The sequence below is a fragment of the Pavona decussata genome, unplaced genomic scaffold, assembly GCF_977016875.1.
Source record: "Pavona decussata unplaced genomic scaffold, jaPavDecu1.1 SCAFFOLD_133, whole genome shotgun sequence".
NCBI lineage: Eukaryota > Metazoa > Cnidaria > Anthozoa > Scleractinia > Agariciidae > Pavona > Pavona decussata.
In genome coordinates, this window is record NW_028145546.1 from 3,261,284 (window position 1) to 3,284,302 (window position 23,019).

Below are 23,019 nucleotides of genomic sequence, written 5' to 3' on the forward strand. Positions count from 1 at the left end.
CCGGGTCGAATGGCCGTGCTCGCTCTAAGCCCTGGGACTGACAATGGAAGTGCTTGTTCAGCATTTCCGGAAAGCTTGTGTTGATGTCTTCTTACAAAGAACGTTCTTCAAAAACCCTGTTATTTTGCCAGCGCCAGGCTTAGGTTTGTTTCAGTGAAAGCTGTTTGTATTATGCATAGTTTTGACTCACTACCTGGATTGTATCCATTTGTCGTTTATTAGCTTGTAAAGGTTAAGATAATTTCCTCGCTTTCGCACAATTTAATTAATTCTTTATTGACGTTCTATTAATTAGTATCTTTCTCTCTGTGACGACATAAGCGTACAAAACGGAAAGGGCTCAGATTGGTTGGGCATACCTCAAATGGCGCGAAAAAATGTGGTATAGTTTTGTTAAAAAGTAACAAGGGAATGCGAAAAAAAATATATGCTGACAAAACGCAGTTACTTCTGCAGTACTTACAGTCTGCAAATTTAAAGTAGCTTGCTTTCCTGAAAAAAGTTGCTAGAAGCTGCACTGCTGGTAGGCATAACAATCAAGTTATTGTAGACATTTTCATAAATTTTCGCTTAGAAGGGTCTTAATATTGGTGGGTTAATGTATGGTTAGCATACCTGTCAACCCCCGGAGTACAAAAATCTGGAGACGTCTAGAAATCTGTTCTCTTTGTTCCGCGGTCCCAGCAGAACCGTGTCATCAAGCCTACATTTAGGGCTTCAGTGGGGGGAGGGGGGGGGGGGGGGGGAGCGAATACCCGACCAGAAATAACCAATATTAATAAACATATCTCAAAAAGACCGCGGTAGGTATTGCCCGGGAGATTTGGTGCTCTACCCGGGAGACCGGGAGATTTCATGAAAAACTTGGAGACTCCCGGGAAAACCGGGAGAGTTGGCAGGTATGGGTTAGTGGTTGGACTATTACAGATCGAGACTGCAGCACACGTATGTGATGGGCCTCTCTTAGCAGTTTATTTATATTGTATGTATGGGGGGTGGGGGGGTGGGGGCAGTCCCTAATAAAACTATATATGCCCCAAAGGATATGGTTTTTGAGCTGTTATAGTCTGAAATAAGGTGAAGATTTTAATCATTTTTTTGGTCTGTAAGTCTGAAAATGTATGCATTCTAGAGACCAGGTCTGAAAATAGATATGGGTTTTAAAGGCCAAGACTGAAAAGAACCGAGTCGCATACCCCCACCAAAAATTTTGTGTACCCTCCCCCCACCCCCACCCCCACCATAGGTAGCAGATTTGGCGATGACTTCTTACTATTAAATTCTGGAGGGAGAGGTAAGTATACACTGTATGACTTCCCATGCCATCCCTTCCCCCACTCCACCTTCCCAAGGAAAGACTTGAGGTACTGTAGGTGGGTACAGCTTCAGTGATTAATGTCTTCTTTTGCCTTTTTGTAGACCAGTGCATGCTCTCTTCATCATGATGTTGTCAAGATCTTCCAGCCTGCCTCAGACGTCGGTCTCTGAGCAGTTCTCTGGTCCACTAATGAAGGTGCTATGGAAGGCTATGATGGTAGCAGGGTGAGAAATACTTTCTTAACACTTGACTGTCATTGACTACAAAACAATCTTGAACTGCTGCATGTTGGGAGGGAGGGCTGGGGGTCCCACAGACATTTGCACTGCAATTATTTATCAACAATGCCCCCATCCCCCCTTCCCTCCCTTCCTCCCTCGAGGATAACTGAAGAGAAGTGTACACATCAGACTAGGTTTAATGTATTTTTTACTGATGTTCATGATGTTGATTGTGGTTTATAATGAGCCAAGATAGATATCTCTTTATGTATAGATTAAATGTTTAAAAACAAACTATTTTCTTCCATTGCAGGGTTTTTATCTATGGCTCTCATGCAATATTGATCAACTTGTGTAAAGATGACAAGGGAAAAATTCCTTTCAGTTCAGCATCTGTAGTTTTGCTGAGTGAAGTTATAAAGGTACTATTACAGTATCATCACGATGGACAGCCCTCACAAAGTGTTTTGTAGTGTTACAGGTAGCTTAATATATTATTATTATTATTATTATTATTATTATTATTATAAATGGATAAGGGAATTTAGAGTGAAAGAATGGCTAACACTCAAAACATCAGCACTCCAATCTCTTTACGGTGGTCAAATTACCTTATCAACTCTGTTGAGAAAACCAAATATTTATAATATATTGTAACAGGAGTATGGGGGGGGGGGGGGGGAAGGAGGAGAGAGGGCCTTTTGTCCACAAGGGAGTTCACTGTGAAGTAAGCTGCAAGCAGGTGCCTATACTGAGAAAATTACTGAATGCCCAGCGCAGTACTAAGGGGGAGGGGGTGGAGCCCAGAGGGTAGAGGTATGAAGGGAAAGGGTGGGTGCCCCACTAACCCCTCCCTCCCCTTCCCAACAGTACAGGGGTTTAAGACGTGTAACTTGAATTAATGTGTTTTCATTAACTGATCATTATTTGTTCAGTTTCTTTTTTCAGTGATTTTGCTCATCCCAGAGATGTGGCGTGGTGCTGTACATTTTCCTCCAATCAAAATGATCATGTTTTTCTCAATCCCTGCTCTTCTATACTGCATCAGTAACAACACAGTGGTGCATGTACAAGTTTACCTTGACCCAGCAAGCTTCCAGGTACTGAGATGATATCACCATAAAAGCCTGTATATTTAACCCTTACTCCTCTCCATTACTCTTAGTTCCACATAACTTATTTCCCCCTTTCCCACCCCCTTCTGTCTGCCAGATGTCTAGACCTAGTCAACCTATTTTCTTTTGTCTGCAGGTGTTGTGCAACTTCAAGACAGGAATCACTGCAATCTTGTATTGGCTCATTATAAGGAGGTAACATTGGAAATTAATGTAAATACATATCTCTGTGATGCCTAGTATGATTCAGAACTGTACCTCACTGTAGCATCAGGAGCTAGCTGTATACCGTGTAGCTGTTTGTAAAAAAGGTTGTCCGGAAAAAGATGAGAAGCATGCACGGTATGATTCAAGAGAAGTGTGGATGGTAATAAGTGAACAAGCTTGCATGAATGCTGAAGGTCGAAACTCTTTTACTACTTAGTATACATTTTTCCCTACTTACATTTTTCTTGTTTCCTCATCTTCAGAAACATTTCTGAGAAGCAGTGGATGGCTCTTGGTTTGATAACTTTAGCCGGCTGTTTCAACAGGTTTGTTTAAGTATGGTGCCTCCTAATACAGACGTATTTTTGTACAGTTTATGACCATGCAATTTATTTTCCTGCATAGTCATAAACTGTGCAAAAATACATCGTATCTTTGAATTAGTGGGCACCATACTTTAGAAATAAGAGTAAACTTTCTTGAACCATCCCAGCGATGATGCACAAAATGATATGTATGTACAGTAACAATAGCAGGCACTGTCCTTGAAGGAATCATAAGAAATGCCTTAACCCAGCTCTACATATTTGCACATATTCCATTGGCTAATCATTTCTTTCTACTTGCCTACCGATTGTTGCATTGCCAGTCCACTGATAATCAGCCTCCCAGCACTAACCACTCATTTGGTAGTTTAAATTTTTAATTAATTACTGAACAACGTTTCCCCACAGTTATGGTGGACTGCAAACGATGCAAGACATCATACAAGTACGTAACAACTCCACTAATGTTGGAAGGCAGATATTTGTCACAGCTACTGGTCTCCTGTTGATGATATTTTACTGCACAATGTCAGGTCTGGCAGGCATTTCAACAGGTAAAAAGTCTGTCACAGTAAGAAATGTTCCGTAGGCTAAAACATTGCGTCCTAAGAATACATCCAAGCACGGTATCCCAAGCTGTACTTAGAAGATCTTTGAAGGGATCCTCATCAGGATCTTGATCGTTATAGGATCCTCCAGAATCCTCTAGGATCTGTGAGGATCTTTAAAAGATCCTTGTCTTGAAGGATCTTTACAAGACCTTTGCAGATCTTTGAGGATCTTTGAAGATCTTAGAAGATCCTGCAAAGATTTTCACCAGGGTAAAACACCAGAGCTTATTCTAGAGCTGTGGCATAAAAATAATTAAATAATGATGATGATGATGATATTCAATAGTAGTACAAATAATTATTTTAACAGAGTAGCCCTTCAGTACAACCGTACTTGTACATACTGTTATCTCCAAAAAGCAAGAAAAAGGAAAACTAAACTGAAAAAAGTTACGTCTATGAGGCTGACAGAGAATGTCACAAGTTCCTCAACCATCTCCTTTTGAAAAAAAAAAGGCGCGAACAGTGAGCCTTTATGCATAACACTTGCTCCCATTTCATTGCCGGCAAAATATTAATAAATTTCGTATTAAATAGATCAACACAAATGGCATTTTGTTGGCCTCCTTTTGTGACAAAGGCCAGCTCCATCTTCACCTAACCCTAACCCCCTCTTATTGTCTTTGTTTTATGTTTATCTAGAATACATTCTAAAGAGACAGTATAAGGTAAGATCACTTCTCAGACTTCTTGTTTAAATTATGCACATGCGTTACAAACGTCCAGAATTGCGTGCTTGAGAATTAAATTAAAAGTTACGTTTTTCTTTCAAAGCTCTCTCTCCACTTGCAAAACACCTTGATGTACTTGTATGGAATGATTTTTAACCTCTGGGCCTACACCACGTCACAACATTCACTAGCAGCTGGCTACGATACATCAGCCGGTAAGTGCATTCAAGTGATCCTATGACAAACAAGTTACATTTCTTTTCCCTTTAGCAGCTGGGTTTATTGGCGCATAAAGTTTGCACTGGTGCGTCAAGCGTGGAGGACAGATTTCACCAAGAAGGGTTATGTTCCCATTACAAAGAGATTTGATAATCTGCCGGACGGAAAAAGATGGCTGTACATTTTACCACAATACCTTGCGAAGCTAACACAGCCAATAGGCACATAGAAAGACATCTTTTTTTGCGAAATTCGCCCCTGTTTAGTGTACTAACAACGTTATGAATACTTATGCCCTATCCACACCAAGGCTTAAACACGTTTAAAAGCTGTTTAGTTAAACACAGTTTAAAGTCGTATCCTTCATAAAAGCTACTTTCGGATTTTTGTCGACTACAGATTTAGCACAAATGAAAGGATAAGTTAAAGTTTACTTGAATCCTATGTCAAAGCCAATGGTTCAGCTTTCTGTTACCAATTTTAATTTTGTTTAACCTGGTTTCATTAAACATGTTTTGTTGGTGTGAATGAGACTTAAGTTTGAAGATTTTAGAACTTTTCTTCTTTGCGTTTTTATGAGCGGTTTAAGGGATTTCGTACGCTAAGAATTATGGGTAAATGCACCAGTCACCATCTTATTTCAGTACAGTGGATTGAATACCTTTTGCCAACATGGTTGTTTTTGGAATCGTTCTGCACTACACTCCTGAAAACTCTACGCTACCAATTTAACCTGCTGTGCTGACAAAGCAACTTGTAAAATGTTCCATATCTGAAAATATTAATTTTACATGTACACCACCAATTTACATCTATCTTTGGCCTCTTTTCATGAAAAAGACCCCGTAAAATCTTTGTTCGGAGAGGGCTTCTGGGTCCCTAGAAGCTAATTTATAGCATTAACTCTGCTTTGGTATTAGGAATTATATGTACTTAGTACCAGAGATACTAAGTTGTAACTCCAGCGGGAGGTCAAACGTAAATTCCAGCTTCGGTTTGTAGTTTTCTAAAAACAGACGTGAAATTTACCTCAGTTTAGGGAAATAGCTTTCTTTGGCTGATCAGGGCAAACTAAACTAAAATTCTTGAGTGCAAGGAGATACATGCATGTAGAACACTTTTTTAAAAGTGCAAGTTAAATTAACAGTGCAAGCTAAATTAACAGCTATACAACAACAACAACAACAGTAAAATAAAATTCAACAGTGAAATTAAATTCAGATTACATAAGGGGCTTGTCCCGCAAATAGCCACAAAGCTAGTCGAGGCGGGACAAGACGAGCACAAGAACATAATGGAAAAAAATTACAGTAAATTACAAACATGCTGGAAAACAGAAAAACTTAACTTACATAATAACGCAGATTTAGATCTTTAATAATCTTTTATTAGGAAGCTTTCATTCACTAAATGTGGTTTTCAGAAAGGTCCTATAAAGATTAAATATACAAAAGGTTAAAAAATAAAATATATAAGACAAAATTACAAAAATTAGATAAGATAATTAGATAATTAGATAAGGCTATGCATCAAAATTACGTTGCTTTTTTCACAGGCTTTTTCCGTGGTTATTCAAAGTGGACTGTGGTCATCATTTTCTGTCAGGTATCTTTGAAATCGATGCGATCATATGTTTGTCGCACTTGGTATTAATTAGTTCTATCAGAAGGGGATAATATTAATAATAACTACTTCTGAATCTATCTCGCGTTTGGCATAATAATTTCAAGTTTCAATTTCATTATCCTGTGTAGGTCGTTATTGACCTCCAGAGGGAGAAAATTGTTCCAGATGTAAAGATAAAGTCGACTCCCGATAACTCGAACCTTCAAAGGAAATTGAAAAGGGTTCGAGGTATCAGGAGTTCGAGTTATCGAGGGTAAAATTATATCGGAAAATGACCTGAAAGGAAAGAAAAATTGTTTCGAGTTAGCGCGAGGTTCGAGTTAGCGAGGGTTCGAGTTATCGGGTACGACTGTACCAAGATGAAGTGAGCAAAAAAAAAAACAACAACAACAAGGCTTATTGACTGAAGAGCTTGTAAGATACAATTCTATTTGTATTATCGAGAAAACAGCATTTCAAATTTCTTAGGTTCGCATAAAAGTTCGGATGATAAACGAATGATGATGATGATGATGATGATGATGATGATGTCAAGTTAAGACGAACGGTCCAAAAGAAGAAATGCGAACCTCTTCATTTGCAATTGGTAACCAATGAGACGGCGCGATTCAACTCAGCTGGAGCGCGCGTGTTTGGTGTAGAAAACCTGAGAAACCTGTTCAGCCTTCAATAATAGTAACTCTAGACTTTGTTTTCATTGCAGGCTATGAACGGCCTTATCCTGTCAGCAGTGATGAAGCACTCCAGCAATCTCATACGCTTGCTTATCATCGCTTGCGCCATGATTGTTAACACCGCATTATCCATGGCGATATTCTCGCTCCAACTCAATCTCTATTTTAATATTGCTTTTATCTTAGTTATCTTGGCTCTCAAACTTTATCACAGTTAAACTGAAAAGCCAACCAGAAGAAAATTTGGCCTACCAATCAATTACTTCTTTGGAATAAAATTCTACTTTGCCCAAACTTTAACTAGAAACTTTCCCAGCAGGATCAGAGACGACTTTGCACGAGATTAACAAAATACTAAAGAGGAAAAGGGGAACATGTTAAAAATTAACTATGTTGGATGTTTTAAACCTAAAAACCAACGGATGAAAAAGCAGGGAGAGCTAATGAAAGCAAACAAACGTCTTCCGTGATCAAACGATTCAAGTCTTCGATCGATACTTCACTCATACAAAGAGTTTGAATGACTCGTTTAAAGGGTCATGAACCCCAACTCGTATGGGCTTTCGTCGACTTTAAAAAAGGAGAGGGATACTTTTAACTGTCGTCGATAGTGATTTTCGTGAAAATTTGAGCAGAGTTATGAGTAAAACTCGACTGAGAGGAATCGATGACACAGCCTTTGAGAGTTTGGGGGAAAATACCGCAGATTGGACTAGTGGACTCGATCACAGACGGCGAGGCGCTGTGATGTGGCCGTCAGGGCAAGGAATTTGAACTATCACTTGCTTTCTTCCCTGTTTATTTCTGCTGGGCTTTTCTTGCTCGTTAATTTTCCCGCGTTTCCTTTCAGGAATCACTTGTTTCTCCTTTATTTCAACTGTGAAGAAAATACAATTTGCACCACGTTATTACGCATCAAAATAATAACTGTATAAAGAAACTACATTACTTTGTTCTTTTGGTCGTGTAAGCATTTTTTTTTTCAATTAATAGTTATTTGTTGACATTGTAAATTTTCGCTGGCTGCTTATTTTAGCGTGATAGGTTTTCAGTATTCTATTTATACAACTGTTTTTTTAAAGTCCCTCTTACTACATTTGTTCTATAGTTTCATTACATGTAACATTTGTATATACAACAAAGTGATTATTGTGGTGTATTAAATAAGTCGAGTAAATCTAATTAATATATTAATTTCAAATAAATGTAGAAAGGGTTCAAAGCTATTTTACCTAAGTTCAAATGTAAAGCAAAGGCGTTAAACGCAAATCAAATTAAATTAATTTGTAAGGATTTAACATTAAACAGACGCAAGGCTATTATGTTTCAAGAAAGTGATAAAATTACTCACAACATTTACTGACAAGTTTACGTAAGAAGTAATTTTAAAATAAGGTGAATTCCCTTTTCAACTGGCAGTCCTGTTGGGGTTGCAATCAATTTTTTTTAGCGAAGAAACTATTTTTTTTACGTTTGTTCATTGTGCTTCAGTCTGTGCTGTTGCCATGTTTGTTATTTAACCAGTAATTTTGACAAATTCTAGCGTCGTTTCACTGACCAATGAAAATGTGACAAACACAGGAGGCGCATTTACGAGTTCAGTTGTACTTGTTTGTTCAAACTGGTTGTGTTCTTGATCATGAGTGGCGGAGTGAGTTATATATGAAATTTTGAAAAACCAAAACCAAAATAATTTCTCTGACCAATCACAACCACAACAGATGCAAACACATTCGTTAAAGTCTGGTAAGCGGCGCCAACCGCGGGAAATGCGTGCTGACAAGGCACGATTATATTGGATTTTAGTTTTGCTTCTAATTGGTTGAAAAGTGGCACGAGTTTTGTTAACCAATGGCGCAGAGTTGCGGATGTTTTTTATTTTTTTTACCAGAACCAGAGCAATACGAAATAGCTACTTTCGCACTCGATTGAAACCGCTGTATGAGTTTTCCAGCGCTTGGCAACGCGGGTTGCACATTTTCCCGCCCTTGGCATCCGTTCCTGTTTTTCCCGCGCTTGACACCAGTAGGAGGTTGCATGTTTTTGCTCCCGTTCTGATTGGTTCGTACCATAAAAGTGAGTTGTGATTACTTTTGTTGTCTATCGGTCATCGCAGTCACTTCTTGACAAGATATCTTCATCGAAATTACGAGTTCCTCGTGGTCGACAAGCAGTTTTGCTTGAACCGGTCCGTAGTGGTTGTTTTCTTAGGCTTAGCTCAGTGACTGTAATTGGCGGTAAAACCATTGATCCATATATCGCGCCAATTTTAATTTTGAATTGTTTCTTTGCGTGTTTGATAATATCAACAGTCACACAACGGTAACTTTAAACATGCTGTTCAGTGTTCTTCAAACAACCGTGGCAAATCCAAACTCAAACATATTTTCCCGCGCTTTGCACTTTGGAATAAAGTTCGAATTGCTTCCTATAGATTTTTTTTTTTATCGCGGTGTGGTTGGTCAAATGTGTCATTAAATGTTTGGTTAGGACTTGAGTTGGATAGAAAAACTAAATGCAATATAAAAAGTTACAAACCGCTCCTTGTGCGCCACAACTCATAACTGCTAATTTATAACTGAATATCATTCACACTTTGACCCAGAATTGGCGGGAAAAAATCCTGTGTTTCCTTGCTCCCCGAGGTTGGGTGGGGTTACAATTGGCTGTTGCATACAACTAAGCATTTAAGATTGCTTTCAAATTTTAGGAATAATAGAGAAAAACACAGAACTATCACAATAAATCTCGTTAATCGAGAATTTAGAGCTACTAAACGAATTTCATGTTTCAGCACTCAGAAAACAACCGAATACCACCCATCAAACTTTTACCTAGATCCACCCTTGATATAACCTACAAATTAATTAACTAAAATGTAATTAACATGTAGTCATACATGCGTTCTTATTTGAAAACGTATATTTTTCTTCCATACGTGCCGTTTTCATTCGTTTCGCCGTCCACACTTAAGGATTTAAAAACGATCGACAATGCCAATTTCTTGTGACTTCTGTACATTCAAAGGATGTTGTTATGACGTCCATAGTTGACGAAAATATCTGATTTCATTCTTTTTCGCCGTCCATGCGTCAATAATTGAACCGTTGACATCTCTGTTTTCGGAGCGTCTTTTCTTTCTATACGTGCATCTATAGAAAGGGTTTATAATTAATCCGGATTAAAAATGATAATCCGGCTTAAGTGTATGTGTGGATGCTTGCTTTCACTTTGAATGACTCGGGTATAGTGTTCTTCAAGAAAATTCCGCATTGCTTAGTTTGTTTGTTTCTCCTTCAAATTTAGTGTATAATTCAGTGCAATTAGTTATGTCGAGCGAGTCCATTTATATTCAAGCTTCAATCTTGTTCAAAACAACCGGATGTACAGTATACTTTCAAAGTGTTTCCATTTTCACTCTTCACATAACAGATGTATCAAAACTGTAAAAACTTTGTTTCAGAAATCTTTTACTTAACAAAGCTCCAAAGAAAACAACGAGTTCTTCTTGCAATTGACGATGACTTTTTTCCGCTTTAGGAAATTAATTTATGACTGGTAAAATTTTGCATATTCACCGTCACGGCTGACTTGGTGAATTCCGTTCAAGTACATTGCCCATGTGACAACAAAAAAGCTGCACGATATTGTCATTGCTACCTCTGGTTTCAGACGACATATCAACGGTCGTCTAAATACCCTGTTGTTCTCTAAGAAGAAAGCTCTTCACTTTTAACCGAATACAGGGGCGTGTTTTTCATGTAGCAGTAATCAAGTCAAATTCAAAAACAGCGCTATCATATATGCTCCGATATGTGCACGCCGCAACTGTTTTCTTGACGGACGAGCTGCGAGAAAAATGACTTGTGACTAAACGTTGGTCCGCATTGTTTCAAGTTTTATTCATGGATGAGAAGCACGGACCCATGGATGAGGATGACGAAATAATTGTTTCTTCAGAAAGCGAAGACGAAGATGGAGATAATGCTCGTGGCTGTGCAAGTTCATATTTAGCCGAAGAGCGCGAAAGCTCCAAGAAACCGTTGCCTCTTAAATTCCGCCAGCGCTGGACCAAAGTGGCTGTAATTCTTGCATTAGTTTCATTTATCGCAGCCATTGGTATCAGCTTAGCATCGTTCATAGCTTCGCAAGCAACTGAAAGTTCTGCTGTGTTTGCAGCCGGGTTTGACGCTTTCTTTGCAGCTATCAACGTGCTGGCGGTATGTTGGAGATTTCGAGATGACCTCAATGGCGACATTGGACCGATCCGAGAGAAGAAAGCAACTTCTGCCATTGCAGCTACGTTTATCACAGGAGGGATTGCAACCTTAGCTATTTCCTTGTATCACCTTGCAATCAAAGACCATCCCACAAAAACTGGCGAAATGGTGGTTGTTCTTACCGTGGGATTTGTTATTTACAGTCTTTTGTGTTTTCTACAATGTTATGTCGCAGCGATATTGCGGAGCATATCATTGAAAGCTCTCGCGGTAGATTCTGGGCTTGCAGCAGCCATGGACATTGGACTTCTGGCATCAACGTGGATTTTTCGTGAAAAACACAGCCTCTGGTTCCTAGACCACGCAGTTGCGGCATTTTTTGGCCTTCTTTCGCTAATATATGGGGTTGTTTTGGCTATCGAAATTATGGAATTAAACCTGAAAGATAAATTACTACAATCATTCAAGCGAGAATTTTGAAGCTCTTTCAGCTTTTTCTCTCAAGTGCCAAATGGCTTGAAAAACGGTTCTACCTTCAACTTCGAGTAGAGTCCGTTTTTAAACAAATCCTAAGGATACACTGAGACAGAGGATATCATATTGACATGAAATTGATTTTAAATGTGATTATGTATAAGTTATAAATGTTTTAAACGAAAACTACAGTTGTCGACATAATGTTTCATTGATGAGCAGGTTCATGAACATCAGTCTCAGTGCCTCTTTGGCTCGGCTGCAAAGAGACGAGAAGTCTCGGTATTTTGAATGTTGCCGACGCATCAACAGTATACTAGAAATACGTGACTCGCAAAACCTCGCGAAGCTGGGGCTGGGTGGAAAGCCCTCTTTACTCGTATTGTAGCATCGAATGAGGAGATTAAAAGGTTTCTGAACATAGCAACTATTTTGATGAGCATGGTCTTTTCGTAGTTCCACAGGCTAGTTTGCGGTTTGCGGTTAAAAATCTATTTCTGACGAGATGAAATGTACAACGGGCGTACAATGCTGTCGTGTTCGATGAATTTATTTCCCACGGAAAATTATTTTACCGCGGCCACAAAACGTGTAATTTCTTCAATGCAATCTTTCACAAAAAAGATTTCTGGAAGAAAGGGAAAAGATTCTGGAGAGATTGATCTGGATCCAGGGAATATTGATTAAATTTTATCCGACACGCAAACTTTCCCGATGTATGCAAATTTTGCTGCAGACGACGCCAGACAACCTGACGTCATTCATACTTTGTTTTTCACCGTTGCTAGGCAATATGCGGACACCTTCACGGAAATATATAAACATACATACATACATACATATATATAAATATATGTTCGGCTCGAATTTTCACGGCTTAGCTCCCGAGCGCGGCCTTCGGCGGGCCTTCGGCCCGACAAATTTATTAACCTCGCTACGCTCGGGCCTTCGGCCCTCGCTTCGCGAGGAATTATTGTTGTGTAACTTGATAGTAGTCCTTTACGAACTATAATCTATGACAAATTCAGACTTTGTAATAATAACACAGTGCGATATGACAAACCCTCGCTTAGATACTTTTTGGCGCGGCTTACGGTCCAACAGCAAACTAATACAAGAAATTTGATTTCTTTGACTTCATTCAACCCCTAAGAAAGATTTTGCTAAATTCTACGAAGTTCACGCTCTTCATATCAGTTGTGCAGCTCATAAGAATTCTAATTAAGCTTTAGTCTTTGATATAATTAAATTAATTAAGATCCAGTCTAAAATACTGTAGATATCAGGTCTTATCATAGTGAATTTCTAAATTATACACATATACGTTAATACAGTGTCTCCAGTTAATACAGGTTAATAGGGTAATTGATGGCCACCTAGACGTTTGAAACTTAAATAAAGTTGTTGAATTGAAATGAATTTAACTAAGAGGAACGGCGTTTCTTTATAGAAATGAAGACAACGCAACCACGATCCTTTTTCATGTGATTCTTCCAACCCGTTTAACTTGTGCAACACGCAGAACTACCTCAGGAACACAATTAATATTAGCAGCGAAGGCGTCCAATTTCACAAACTCGAAAGAAAAATTTACTGTCGTGTGCAATGTTCTCTTTCTCTTTTGCTGTTGTTGTTTTACAGGGGACTTAAAAAACGTACTTAAATGTTTAGCGAACGTGTAGCTAGATCCCGCAGGTAACAAATTATGAAAACAAAATGGCGACCTTTTTGAACAAGTTAGGCTGAGTAATCTATAGCCTGGAATGAGGACAAGTCAAAAGGTCTGGAAAATTTCCAAACGGTTTTCGAAGGAAACTCGCTCCCAATCCTCAGGTTAGTCGACGGCGTGTAAATTATTCAAAATGGCTGCATGGCGCTCGCGGAAAAGACACTAAGAACGACAGAGGTTTTATTCTTCTAGCTTGATGTGAGGGGCCTTGTGGCATCGTCAAGATAGCAGGTCTAAAAAGTTTAGCAAAAGTTTCGCCGACGGCGTCAGCTCTCCGACTTGTCATCTGCCCACTCTTTTCGACAATAAAAATTAGCCAATGTGCGCGCCAGAAATTTGACAGGAACTTGGCTACGGAGGCAGCTTGTAGCGAGAATAGGCCTTATCACGGTTTTCGACGCCATTTTGACGAGTAGGCAAACATGCAAGCTTGTATGGAAATCCGATGTCAAATAATTTTCATAAAACATCGCTTCTGAAAAATTCATGAATTGGAAACTTTTGGCACTAGGAAAAGGATTTTAAGAAAAAAATTGGAGGGATTTAGCAGTGCCAGAAAGCGTCCAGTCGTGTTTTGAACTTTCCATACATTCCCCTGTATTTTTTTCCTGCGAACTATTTTTAGTAGCAGTTCACGGCTGGTTCGCTATACAGACAAATGTAACAAACAAAATGGCGGCCTTTTTGAACAAGTTAGGCTCAGTAATCTAGGAATGGGGCCAAGTTGTTAGGTCCGGACATTTTCCCAACGGTTTCCCAATCGTCAAGTTAGTCGACCGCGTGTAAATTGTTCAAAATGGCTGGCGCTTGAAAATATCCTCAGAAATGAAGGAGAGGCTATTACACAAAGCTTGATGACACGAGAAATAGCGATACTCGAGGAGATAAGCTCAGTGAACTAAATCTTCGTTGACCCTGGTATTGGTCAAGGTTTCACTGATTGTAGACTGGCACATCTGTACGTAACATAACTCGTTTACAACAGAATGCATTACTAACTATCCTTTATTTTTCCCACATGGTTACTTTATACAATAAGACCTAAACGTGACTGGTCAGTTTTTAACAATGTAGAATGTGAGATAATCATTAAGATAAACAATACAAATGATTTCTCCTTTAATACTGGTCGTGGGTGTTATTATAACGATTCCCATTTGTAGAACAGTGATAACAATTCCCATTTGTAGAACAATAAATAACAATTCCCATTTGTAGAATAATAAATAACAATTCCCATTTGTAGGACAATAACAATCGCATTTGTAGGACAACCCAATAATGTAACCGTTTTAATTCTATTAGATATTTAGGGCCTAAATTATGGAACTGTCTTGAACTCAATATTAGAATTTCTAACAATCTAAGGACTTTCAAATACCCTGCAAACTGTACTGAGAGGGCTAAATCTGGAAGTGGGAGAACACTGCAATTCTGGTTTCACCACCATTGATCAGCAAAGACTTTATGCTGCAGCGGAAAAGTCAAAGGAGGCAACTAAAGTCCGCGGCCAAATTCGTCGCAGCCAAAGAAAGAACCGGAATGAGCAAAGCGAGGAGCAAGAGGGGCAAACATATGAGTCTGGGGCTTTTTGACTGTGATTTTCTTTTACTAGAAATACTTTAAACTTCATGACATTAGACTTCTTAAATTTCTCTAAACATTTCTTATTTCTCAGAATTGCCCTGAAAATGTATGGAGTTCCATCCCCGCCAAAAATCAAAGTCGATAACAACATTCAACTTGGCAGTTTGACAATTAATTTGGCAAACATCAACATCATATTTCACTCTTCAACTTTGTACTTTGTATCACAAAGATTGAAACTTTGGGCATCAACTTTCAAAGTGACAGTTCAACGTTCAACTTTATCCATCAACATTCATGTTAACATATCAACAATGGTCTTGGCACATGGGCTGTCAGCAAAAGATGACGTTTGAATCTCCAGGTCGAATGTTGAGTTACCAAAGGCGCACCAATCCCGCGAAAATTGAACTTGAGAATTCCACTTTCAAGTAGATAATTCACCGAAATACTAAGGAACCTCGCCTGCAAACCACATGGTCAAGCCGGAGTCTCACTGTCATGGCAGAGAATCAATGGCAGCACTAAAATCTGGAATCCGGAATCCAGAATCCGGAATCGGAAACTACAATACGGAAACTAAACAATAGCCCTTTTCACGGTTAACTCTGCTCATTTGAATTACAATGAAATCTAGCATGTATGTGAGGCAATTTCGGGCTATTTTGTAGTTTTAGCCCTAAATTGCCTCGCATCCACGTCGGATAACATTGTAATGCAAATGAAAAACATTAACCGTGAAAAGGGCTATTAAACGGCTAAAAAAATTATATTTTTAATTTCGATACGTGACACCAGAGAAAAAATTAAGTCATTATTTCCAGCCGATGAAAAATGAGGGTTCCACCTGTTTAAAAATGATCGCCCAAGAAGTAAAGAAAATTAATTTGATAGTCTATAAACGGCCTCTATCTTTTGCTTTGAAACTGTATTAAGATTTGTAGAGACCACTAATATCACCAACAGTAAATTGCGTTCACAAGGTTTCATTTTGCATGGCCAGCAAATGATCTGTTATCAGTTTGCAGGTTGATTAATGACGCAGCAAAACACCCACAATATGACGAACATCTTACGGCAACATGACAAACTCGGTAGATCGACAATTATTCAGATTTGTGGGTAAATCATATAGAATAAATAAATAATTTACGACCCGGAATAAAATCAGTAAATCCAACAAATGATTTTTATCAGACTTTGCTCCTCTAGCGCGCTTCGGTTCCGAATTGCTGACTTACCTTGAACTTTCCCTCACTCTACTTGTAGTTTCACTTCGCTACCTTCCGAAAAATTTAACAGCCTTTTTTCAAAACAAGTCGAAACGGGGTATCCGGAAAATGGATGAAACAAAAGAGGAAGAAAGTATGCACTCAGGTAACTTACCGCTTCTTAATTGGAGAGTCCGCCATCTGTACGGACCGAAGCAATCCACGTTGCCTCTCCCTGTCCCGTAAGACATTGCTTCCTTTATAAACAGCATTTTCTTTCATGCCAACGAGTTATTTAAGTTTTTTTATTCCGTATTTTTTACCCCAAGTCATATATTTCAACGTTAAATATTTCTCTCTATGGATTGTAGTTTCCGATTCCGGATTCCGGATTCCGGATTTTAGTGCTTCGACATCATCCGGTACTTCTAAGTTCACCAGCATCCTATCGTATGAAGTCCAAACGTAATATGATCGAACCAATTTCGGATAGGTCGTGCAGGTTGTCTATTCTCGGTACTAAATCATTAATTGCCGATATCGCACTGTCCAACTGTAGTTCATGTTCTTCCCCCATATTGGTTGGTATTTTTAGGCTACTCTGCTAAGTTGCTTAGGCCTTACAAAATTCCTCGTCCCTTCCCCAACAGCGCTTCAATAGGATTTTTGGTGGGATTTGTACGTACACTGATAACTGAACAACCAACATTGAGAGTTTGAACATTACGTTATGGTGAACTAGCATGTTTACGTCAATGTTCATTGCTAAACACGGATATTGACACGTAACATTTCATGTTGAATTATCAACTTGAAAGTCGAATTCCCGGGTCGAATTCTCAAGTTCAATTTTGGCGGGATTGGTGTGCCTTTGGTACTCGCTCAACATTCGACTTTGGGATTTTAGTATATAAGTTTGTTTTTTCTATAATTTCTTTTTCCTTCATTGTCATTACCCACCGGTTACTTTTCTATTACATTACATTGTCTATTCATTAGAACATGAGTGTTTTTTTCTATAATTTCTTTCTTCCTTCATTGTCGCTACCCACCCGTTGTCTATAGATAGGGATATAAGTATTTTTTCTATGCTTTTTTTTTCACTGTATATATATATTTTTTAAGCTCTGTCTAACTACTGTAGCACTCTGTGTGCCTTATGTATTTACCGAAGTGAAATAAAGTTCATCCTTACTTTGATGCCTTAATTGCACATAGTGCGGCCGAATTTTTTTTTTTCAGGTCGGGTGCATGAATTTCTTTATAAGTGTGCAATATATTCCTTTGATTCTTTTTCCTGTGCTTAATTCAGTTCCTTCAGCAGGAAAGCCTTGAAGAAATGTTTTTGGCCCCCACCCCCCCCCCCCCCCCCCCCGCTCCGCAAAAAAAAAAACGCGTGCTAAAGTGGGACATTATAGCTTGGACAAGAAATAGGAGCGCTACAGATTTGGTTAACCCATCAATCCTCGAAGGTGAAACAAACAAATCCACGTTTCAATTCAGCTGTTCAGTGTTATTGACAGTGTTTCTGTAAGATCGAACTGAATCGATTGTGTCTTTCATCGCTAGGTTGTGAAGTTCCTCCATGCATTGTACCGAGGCTCTATGTTGAGAAAAAGTATCTGGGTAAAGTTTGCACTGCCCTGAGTAACGAAATGAGGAGTGAGACACAGCTTTCACATCACCCATTTGTTCTACCAGCAAGCCAATGTAAACATCTTCCAGTTTGAAATGCTTCTTGCTGACATCAAACATTTCCACTAACTTGTGGACCATGTCTGATGATAACACATATGCTGGACCATTACAGAAGCCCGGGTATGTAGTTCTGTTGTACTCTTCCACAGATACTCCATACTTCCCTCCTCGAAAAGGTCTATTGCCGTACCGGCACGCTCCCGTGTAAAGTTTTGTTTTAGGTGTGTTAGGCTTTCGTAGATAGTCCATCAGCAAATAAGGGTTAACAAATACGTCGTCATCCGCTTTGAGTAGGTACTGGAAATCGCAGTATTTTGACGCCCATTCTAGACCCATCTGCGTCTTCAAGGTGAGATTATGATAATGTTCCTCTTGAGCTCCTCGTATTAAATCTCTGTGCATCATTCCCTCAACTTTCAAGTATTCATTCTGGACGCTTTTACCTGCGGCTTGACCGAGAAGAAACACGGTCTTCCATCTTGTCTTCATGGTTGGATCAGTTGCCCATGTTTTGCGAATGACTGATCTTCTGTCAAAATAAGCAGGGCTGGTAAACACCATGATCAAAAGAAATATCTTTTGGGTGCATTGTTCTCGAGATATTAAATACGTCTTATGTGGAAGATCTTCTTCTTTGGTTGGTGACGAAGTCAGAACCTCTATTTCTAAAGCGAGGGGACTGTTGTTTTTGTTGAGCAATCCAATCTGTGCGGCTTTCTGGTTTAGCAGATCCTTGACATGTACAGTTTTAATACTTATCAGTGCATAAAGGTCCTTTTTCAGCATTGTTCTAGATATGATGGTTGAGATGACTCCGGTTAGCAGCAAAAGACTGATGATTAACTTTTTCCGCGTAACAATCCTCACCGTTGTGAGAAGTTGTATCAGACTATTGAAGGACATCTTTGATCAGTGGAGACTTTAAGAAGAGCTGGAAAGGGAGTCATGAAAGAACAAGTTCATTTCATTGTATTTCATCAGTTCCTGTTGGCAGATATTAAAGTACATTATTTTAAATAGTTAACATAGATATCGTTCACTTCTCAGAATAATCACCTCTCCAAAATAGTGACAACCTGCAGAAAGTAACAATATAATTCAAGCTTCAGGATGTAACGAGCCCTCGAATCGACTGATCATAATTTCAGTCAAACATAAGGTGGCTCCCTACTAGTTGTTGAAATAGCAAGCTGTGTACTGTTACGAAACGAGAAAAAAAAAACTGAACAAAACCGAAATAAACAAAGCTTTGGCCAAGGCGGGCTAATAAACTTTATACGAATGTAACGATCGTAAAAGACTGCTTAACCAGTCGTTAACTGTTGTGAACGTTTATAAGGTCCGGTAAACTGAAATGACAACATGCCGAGCTAATACCTTATTCTTATTAATTTTCGCGCGTACTTAATTTCGCGAAAATTCGGGAGCCGAATTTCGCAAGTATTAATTTTCGCGATTACAAGAAAAATTAGAGCAAAAGTGTGTTAAATTTTGCGATTGGCAGTGTTTTGTTTTCTTAAACCCTGAGCTGAGGGAACTTGTCACCAACAAAGAATAAGGAAATACTGGAAAGACACAAAGGTCTGGTTCATTCTAACTACAAGGAGCCTACAAATGGAAACTTTGATGACTGTACTAAACTAGAGGTTTGGGCCGAATCACAAGCTGAAGAAAACAGTGAATAGGAGGTAGAGTGCTGGTAGTAAAAAAGACCGGAAAGATTTTTTCAAGGACAGCTTGTTAAAGTTAATATTCAGAACAATTCACCACAAGGCCCGGTTAGCTTAAAACATTTAAAATTCTTATTGATTGGTTATATGATATGGTATTAAACTTCGCGCAATCTTTTTTCGCGAGTCTTAAATTTCGCGAAAATGGCTAAAATTATCAGGAATTTAATAAGGTATATCAAACATGAGGAATATTATTTCATCCGATTTACAATGTGAGAAGTAGGTATAAAAATTAGGCGCGGCCTTTCTGTTTTAAATTTTTTTTTAACATCTTGGTGATGTTTTGGAAATGGATCATCGGCAATAATACGTTCCATATTAACAATATGCCAGAACTAGGAATTTCGTCTGCCACCAACCGAATCAACCTAGCGATAAGTGTATATTTAGCTTATTTAGCTAGATTACCCCCGTTGCTTCTAGAATTTGCTGTTTACCTGTACTTTTATACATATTGTTGCTTGGTGGACGTTTTATGCCTGTTTTTGTGGTTGTTGTTAGTTCTTCTTGTTGTAAAGCCTACTTATCTAGATACTGTTTTGAATCACCTTTCGGTTTTACAAGGTGCGTCCTATATTTTTTCACATTTAATCCTTTCGCAACTGGTGTTTGTTGCGTAGTAACTGCGAGGATCTTTCTTCCATTTGATTAATCCTCTTCCTCGCAGAACGGATTGACAGATCGATAACACCTCTCATTTGGCACCGTCACATTCACAGTGTCTCTATAAAATACTATGGAAAGGCGTGAAACCTTTAGGTCAGTTGTCGAAAATGAAAAAATACGCAATCTACTTTCTGCAAGAAGTTCATTGTACTAAACACAAAGAAACATTACGGTCTTCAGAATGGGCATATAGCGTTAGTGTTGGCGTAAGTTTTAACAATATAATTTCAGTTAGTGGCGGAATAAAAAATGAAAATGAAGCTTTGGGCAAGGCGGTCTGATAAACTTTTAAACGAATATAAACGATCGTAAAAGACTGACTGATTAAAATTAACAAACTAGTCATTAACGTTTAAGAGTAAATGTCAGTAAAAATCAAAGAAATCGTGGCCACGGTCAAAAAATCGATTTCGCTCATACTTTGTCAGTTTGAAGGCCTAGGTAAGTAAGTGAAGGATATGAGGTTAGTTTTTTGGAATATCAGATTTCACCGCGCGAGAACCCGAAATTTACGCTTTTCAGCTTTCAGCTGTAAATCTTTCTTTAGTATAATCTAATACATTGATTCTTCCTCAGTCAAAATATACTAATTATTTTCATCTCTGCTCGTTTGTGAGCGAACTAAGCTCGGATGAAGTAGACACACTTTTCTCTATCACGCAAAAGTCTAAAATAATCCAAATTCAGCGGTAGTGTCTCAAATCCTCTGATACTTTAAAAAAAAAAGACAGCACAGTCATTGATCTTTAGGTGTACGGTTTTAAATCTTTAGGATCTAGCAGAACTTTTGCATGAACGCCGATCAAAGTTTGACAAAATTAAATCTCACACGCTTTCTGATCTGTGTTAGGCACGAGCGACTTGGCTACAATAACAAATAGATATTTGCCGTGGCTCCCTTGATTTAAAAATAAGTCATATTTTAAAATATCTTACTTACCGATGTGCCAGATTTCCCGGTTAACTTGCTGAAGAAATAGAAAATAACTTGATAGCAAAACAACCTGGAACAATATGACGACAAGCCTTGTCAGTCATCCTTCGATAGCCAATCAGAATTAATTGTTTCCACGCAAAAGCAAATATTGCTTCGTTTTCTAAATAAACAAACCCCATAACTCTGAGACATTACATCTGAAACAAGAGAACATTTTCTCTTGATCTGAAACCAGAGTTGATTGTTGGGCAAGTTCACAGGCATACAGAAAAACGATGTCTTGTTCCTTTTTTTTCTATTGTCGGTGGGATTTGCGCGGGGATTTGCGGCGGATATGCCGTTACTGATGGAATATTTCAAAAAACTAACCTCATATCGATATCCTTTACTTACTTACCTAGGCCTTCAAACTGACAAAGTATGAGCGAAATCGATTTTTTGACCGTGGCCACATTTTTTAAATTTTCTTCGATTTTTACTGACCGTTCACTCTTAAATTTTAAATGTCAATCTGTATAACTGGCTCTTTAGTTTTGTTTGTCTTCTCAATACTGATATATATTCTGTTCCATTTCCTTTCTTACCGTAACTAGAAAGACGTGACTCGCAAAGCCTAGCGAAGCTAGGGCTGGGTGGAAAGCCCTCTTTACTCGTATTGTAGCATCAAATGAGGAGATTAAAAGGTTTCTGATCATGGCAACTATTTTGATGAGCATGGTGTTTTCGTAGATCGTGTCTAAAAGTACACACGAGTGACCACGAGTGACCACGAATGACCACGAGTGAGAATAACATGAAAATAGTAACTGACGTCATAATGACGTCATTTTTATCAAATAGCCACTATTTAACCGCAAAAGGAACTTTCTCATAATAAACTAAGACTAGTTTCATGCTTCTAGCATGTGTTGGGGCGTGCACCAAATTTACATTTAGTCCACTTATATGGGCGCGTGGGAATTTTAACCGGGTTCATTATACCTATTTATACTCGATGGATATTTTTTCGCCACCACCGCTGTTTCACCAACAACAGCCTTTTCATGCTAGAAGCATGAAACTAATCTTAGTTTAGTATGAGAAAGTTCCTTTAATACATATTTTGCACTCAATTATTCTTTTTCTGAAAAAATCTTTTCGCATTAGCAAACCAGGATAAAGGGGGGTGGGGAAGAATAGAAAAGGCGGGAATAACATTTTACAGTCGAAAAAGCGCGAAGACATGGAAGAGGCAAAGTCAACAAAAGGGGAGGGGGGTTGGAATAAATGGTAAAGAAATGCGGTTAATTTAGATCCCCCCCCCCCCCCTTCTTAGCATCCGCAACCTCCCCTGTCTCTCGGAAATGTCTTTAGTGTCATTTGCGGTTAAATAGTGGCTGTTTGATAAAAATGACGTCATTATGACGTCAGTTACTATTTTCATGTTATTCTCACTCGTGGTCACTCGTGGTCATTCGTGGTCACTCGTGGTCACTCGCGTGTACTTTTAGACAAGATCGTTTTCGTAGTTCTGCAGGTTAGTTTGCGGTTGAAATCTATTTCTGACACCATGCAGCAAATGTACAACAGACGTGTAGCGCTGTCGTGTTCGATGAATTTATTTCCCACGAAAAATTATTTTACCGCGGCCATAAAAAGTGAAATTTCTTCAATGCAATCTTTAAAAAAAAAAATAGATTTCTGGAACAAAGGGAAAAGATTCTGCAGAGATATTTCCATCCAGTGAATATTGATGAACATTGCAGTTGAAAATTGATCCGGCAATAAAAGCAAAAC

The 23,019-nt window shown here is 38.6% G+C and overlaps 3 protein-coding genes across 4 annotated transcripts; 2 read left to right on the forward strand and 1 right to left on the reverse strand.

The window, feature by feature from the left end:
* The first annotated feature begins 38 nt into the window (after positions 1-38).
* On the forward strand, positions 39-8,354 carry LOC146468271 (putative UDP-sugar transporter protein SLC35A4). Of its 2 annotated transcripts, none has more exons than XM_085124952.1 (11): positions 39-143; positions 1,420-1,542; positions 1,853-1,961; positions 2,475-2,639; positions 2,791-2,849; positions 3,125-3,187; positions 3,596-3,741; positions 4,441-4,466; positions 4,573-4,684; positions 6,244-6,293; positions 7,018-8,354. In XM_085124952.1, exons 2-11 carry the CDS (start codon positions 1,442-1,444, stop codon positions 7,204-7,206), a joined length of 1,020 nt encoding a protein of 339 aa, XP_084981078.1. In that variant the 5' UTR covers positions 39-143; positions 1,420-1,441; the 3' UTR covers positions 7,207-8,354. The 2 variants fall into 2 exon arrangements, with proteins under 2 accessions (XP_084981078.1, XP_084981079.1); XM_085124953.1 differs by lacking the exon at positions 39-143 and adding an exon at positions 231-523.
* Positions 8,355-9,632: 1,278 nt separating this feature from the next.
* Positions 9,633-13,101, forward strand: LOC146468272 (transmembrane protein 163b-like). Its single transcript, XM_085124955.1, has 2 exons — positions 9,633-11,993; positions 12,650-13,101. The coding sequence occupies exon 1, from the start codon at positions 10,894-10,896 to the stop codon at positions 11,686-11,688; it is 795 nt and encodes a 264-aa protein (XP_084981081.1). The 5' UTR covers positions 9,633-10,893; the 3' UTR covers positions 11,689-11,993; positions 12,650-13,101.
* A 4,497-nt stretch (positions 13,102-17,598) lies between these two features.
* On the reverse strand, positions 17,599-21,313 carry LOC146468273 (beta-1,3-galactosyltransferase 5-like). The gene is made up of 2 exons (XM_085124825.1): positions 21,247-21,313; positions 17,599-18,838 (listed from the first exon to the last, which is right to left on the reverse strand). The coding sequence occupies exon 2, from the start codon at positions 18,808-18,810 to the stop codon at positions 17,704-17,706; it is 1,107 nt and encodes a 368-aa protein (XP_084980951.1). The 5' UTR covers positions 18,811-18,838; positions 21,247-21,313; the 3' UTR covers positions 17,599-17,703.
* Positions 21,314-23,019: the final 1,706 nt, after the last annotated feature.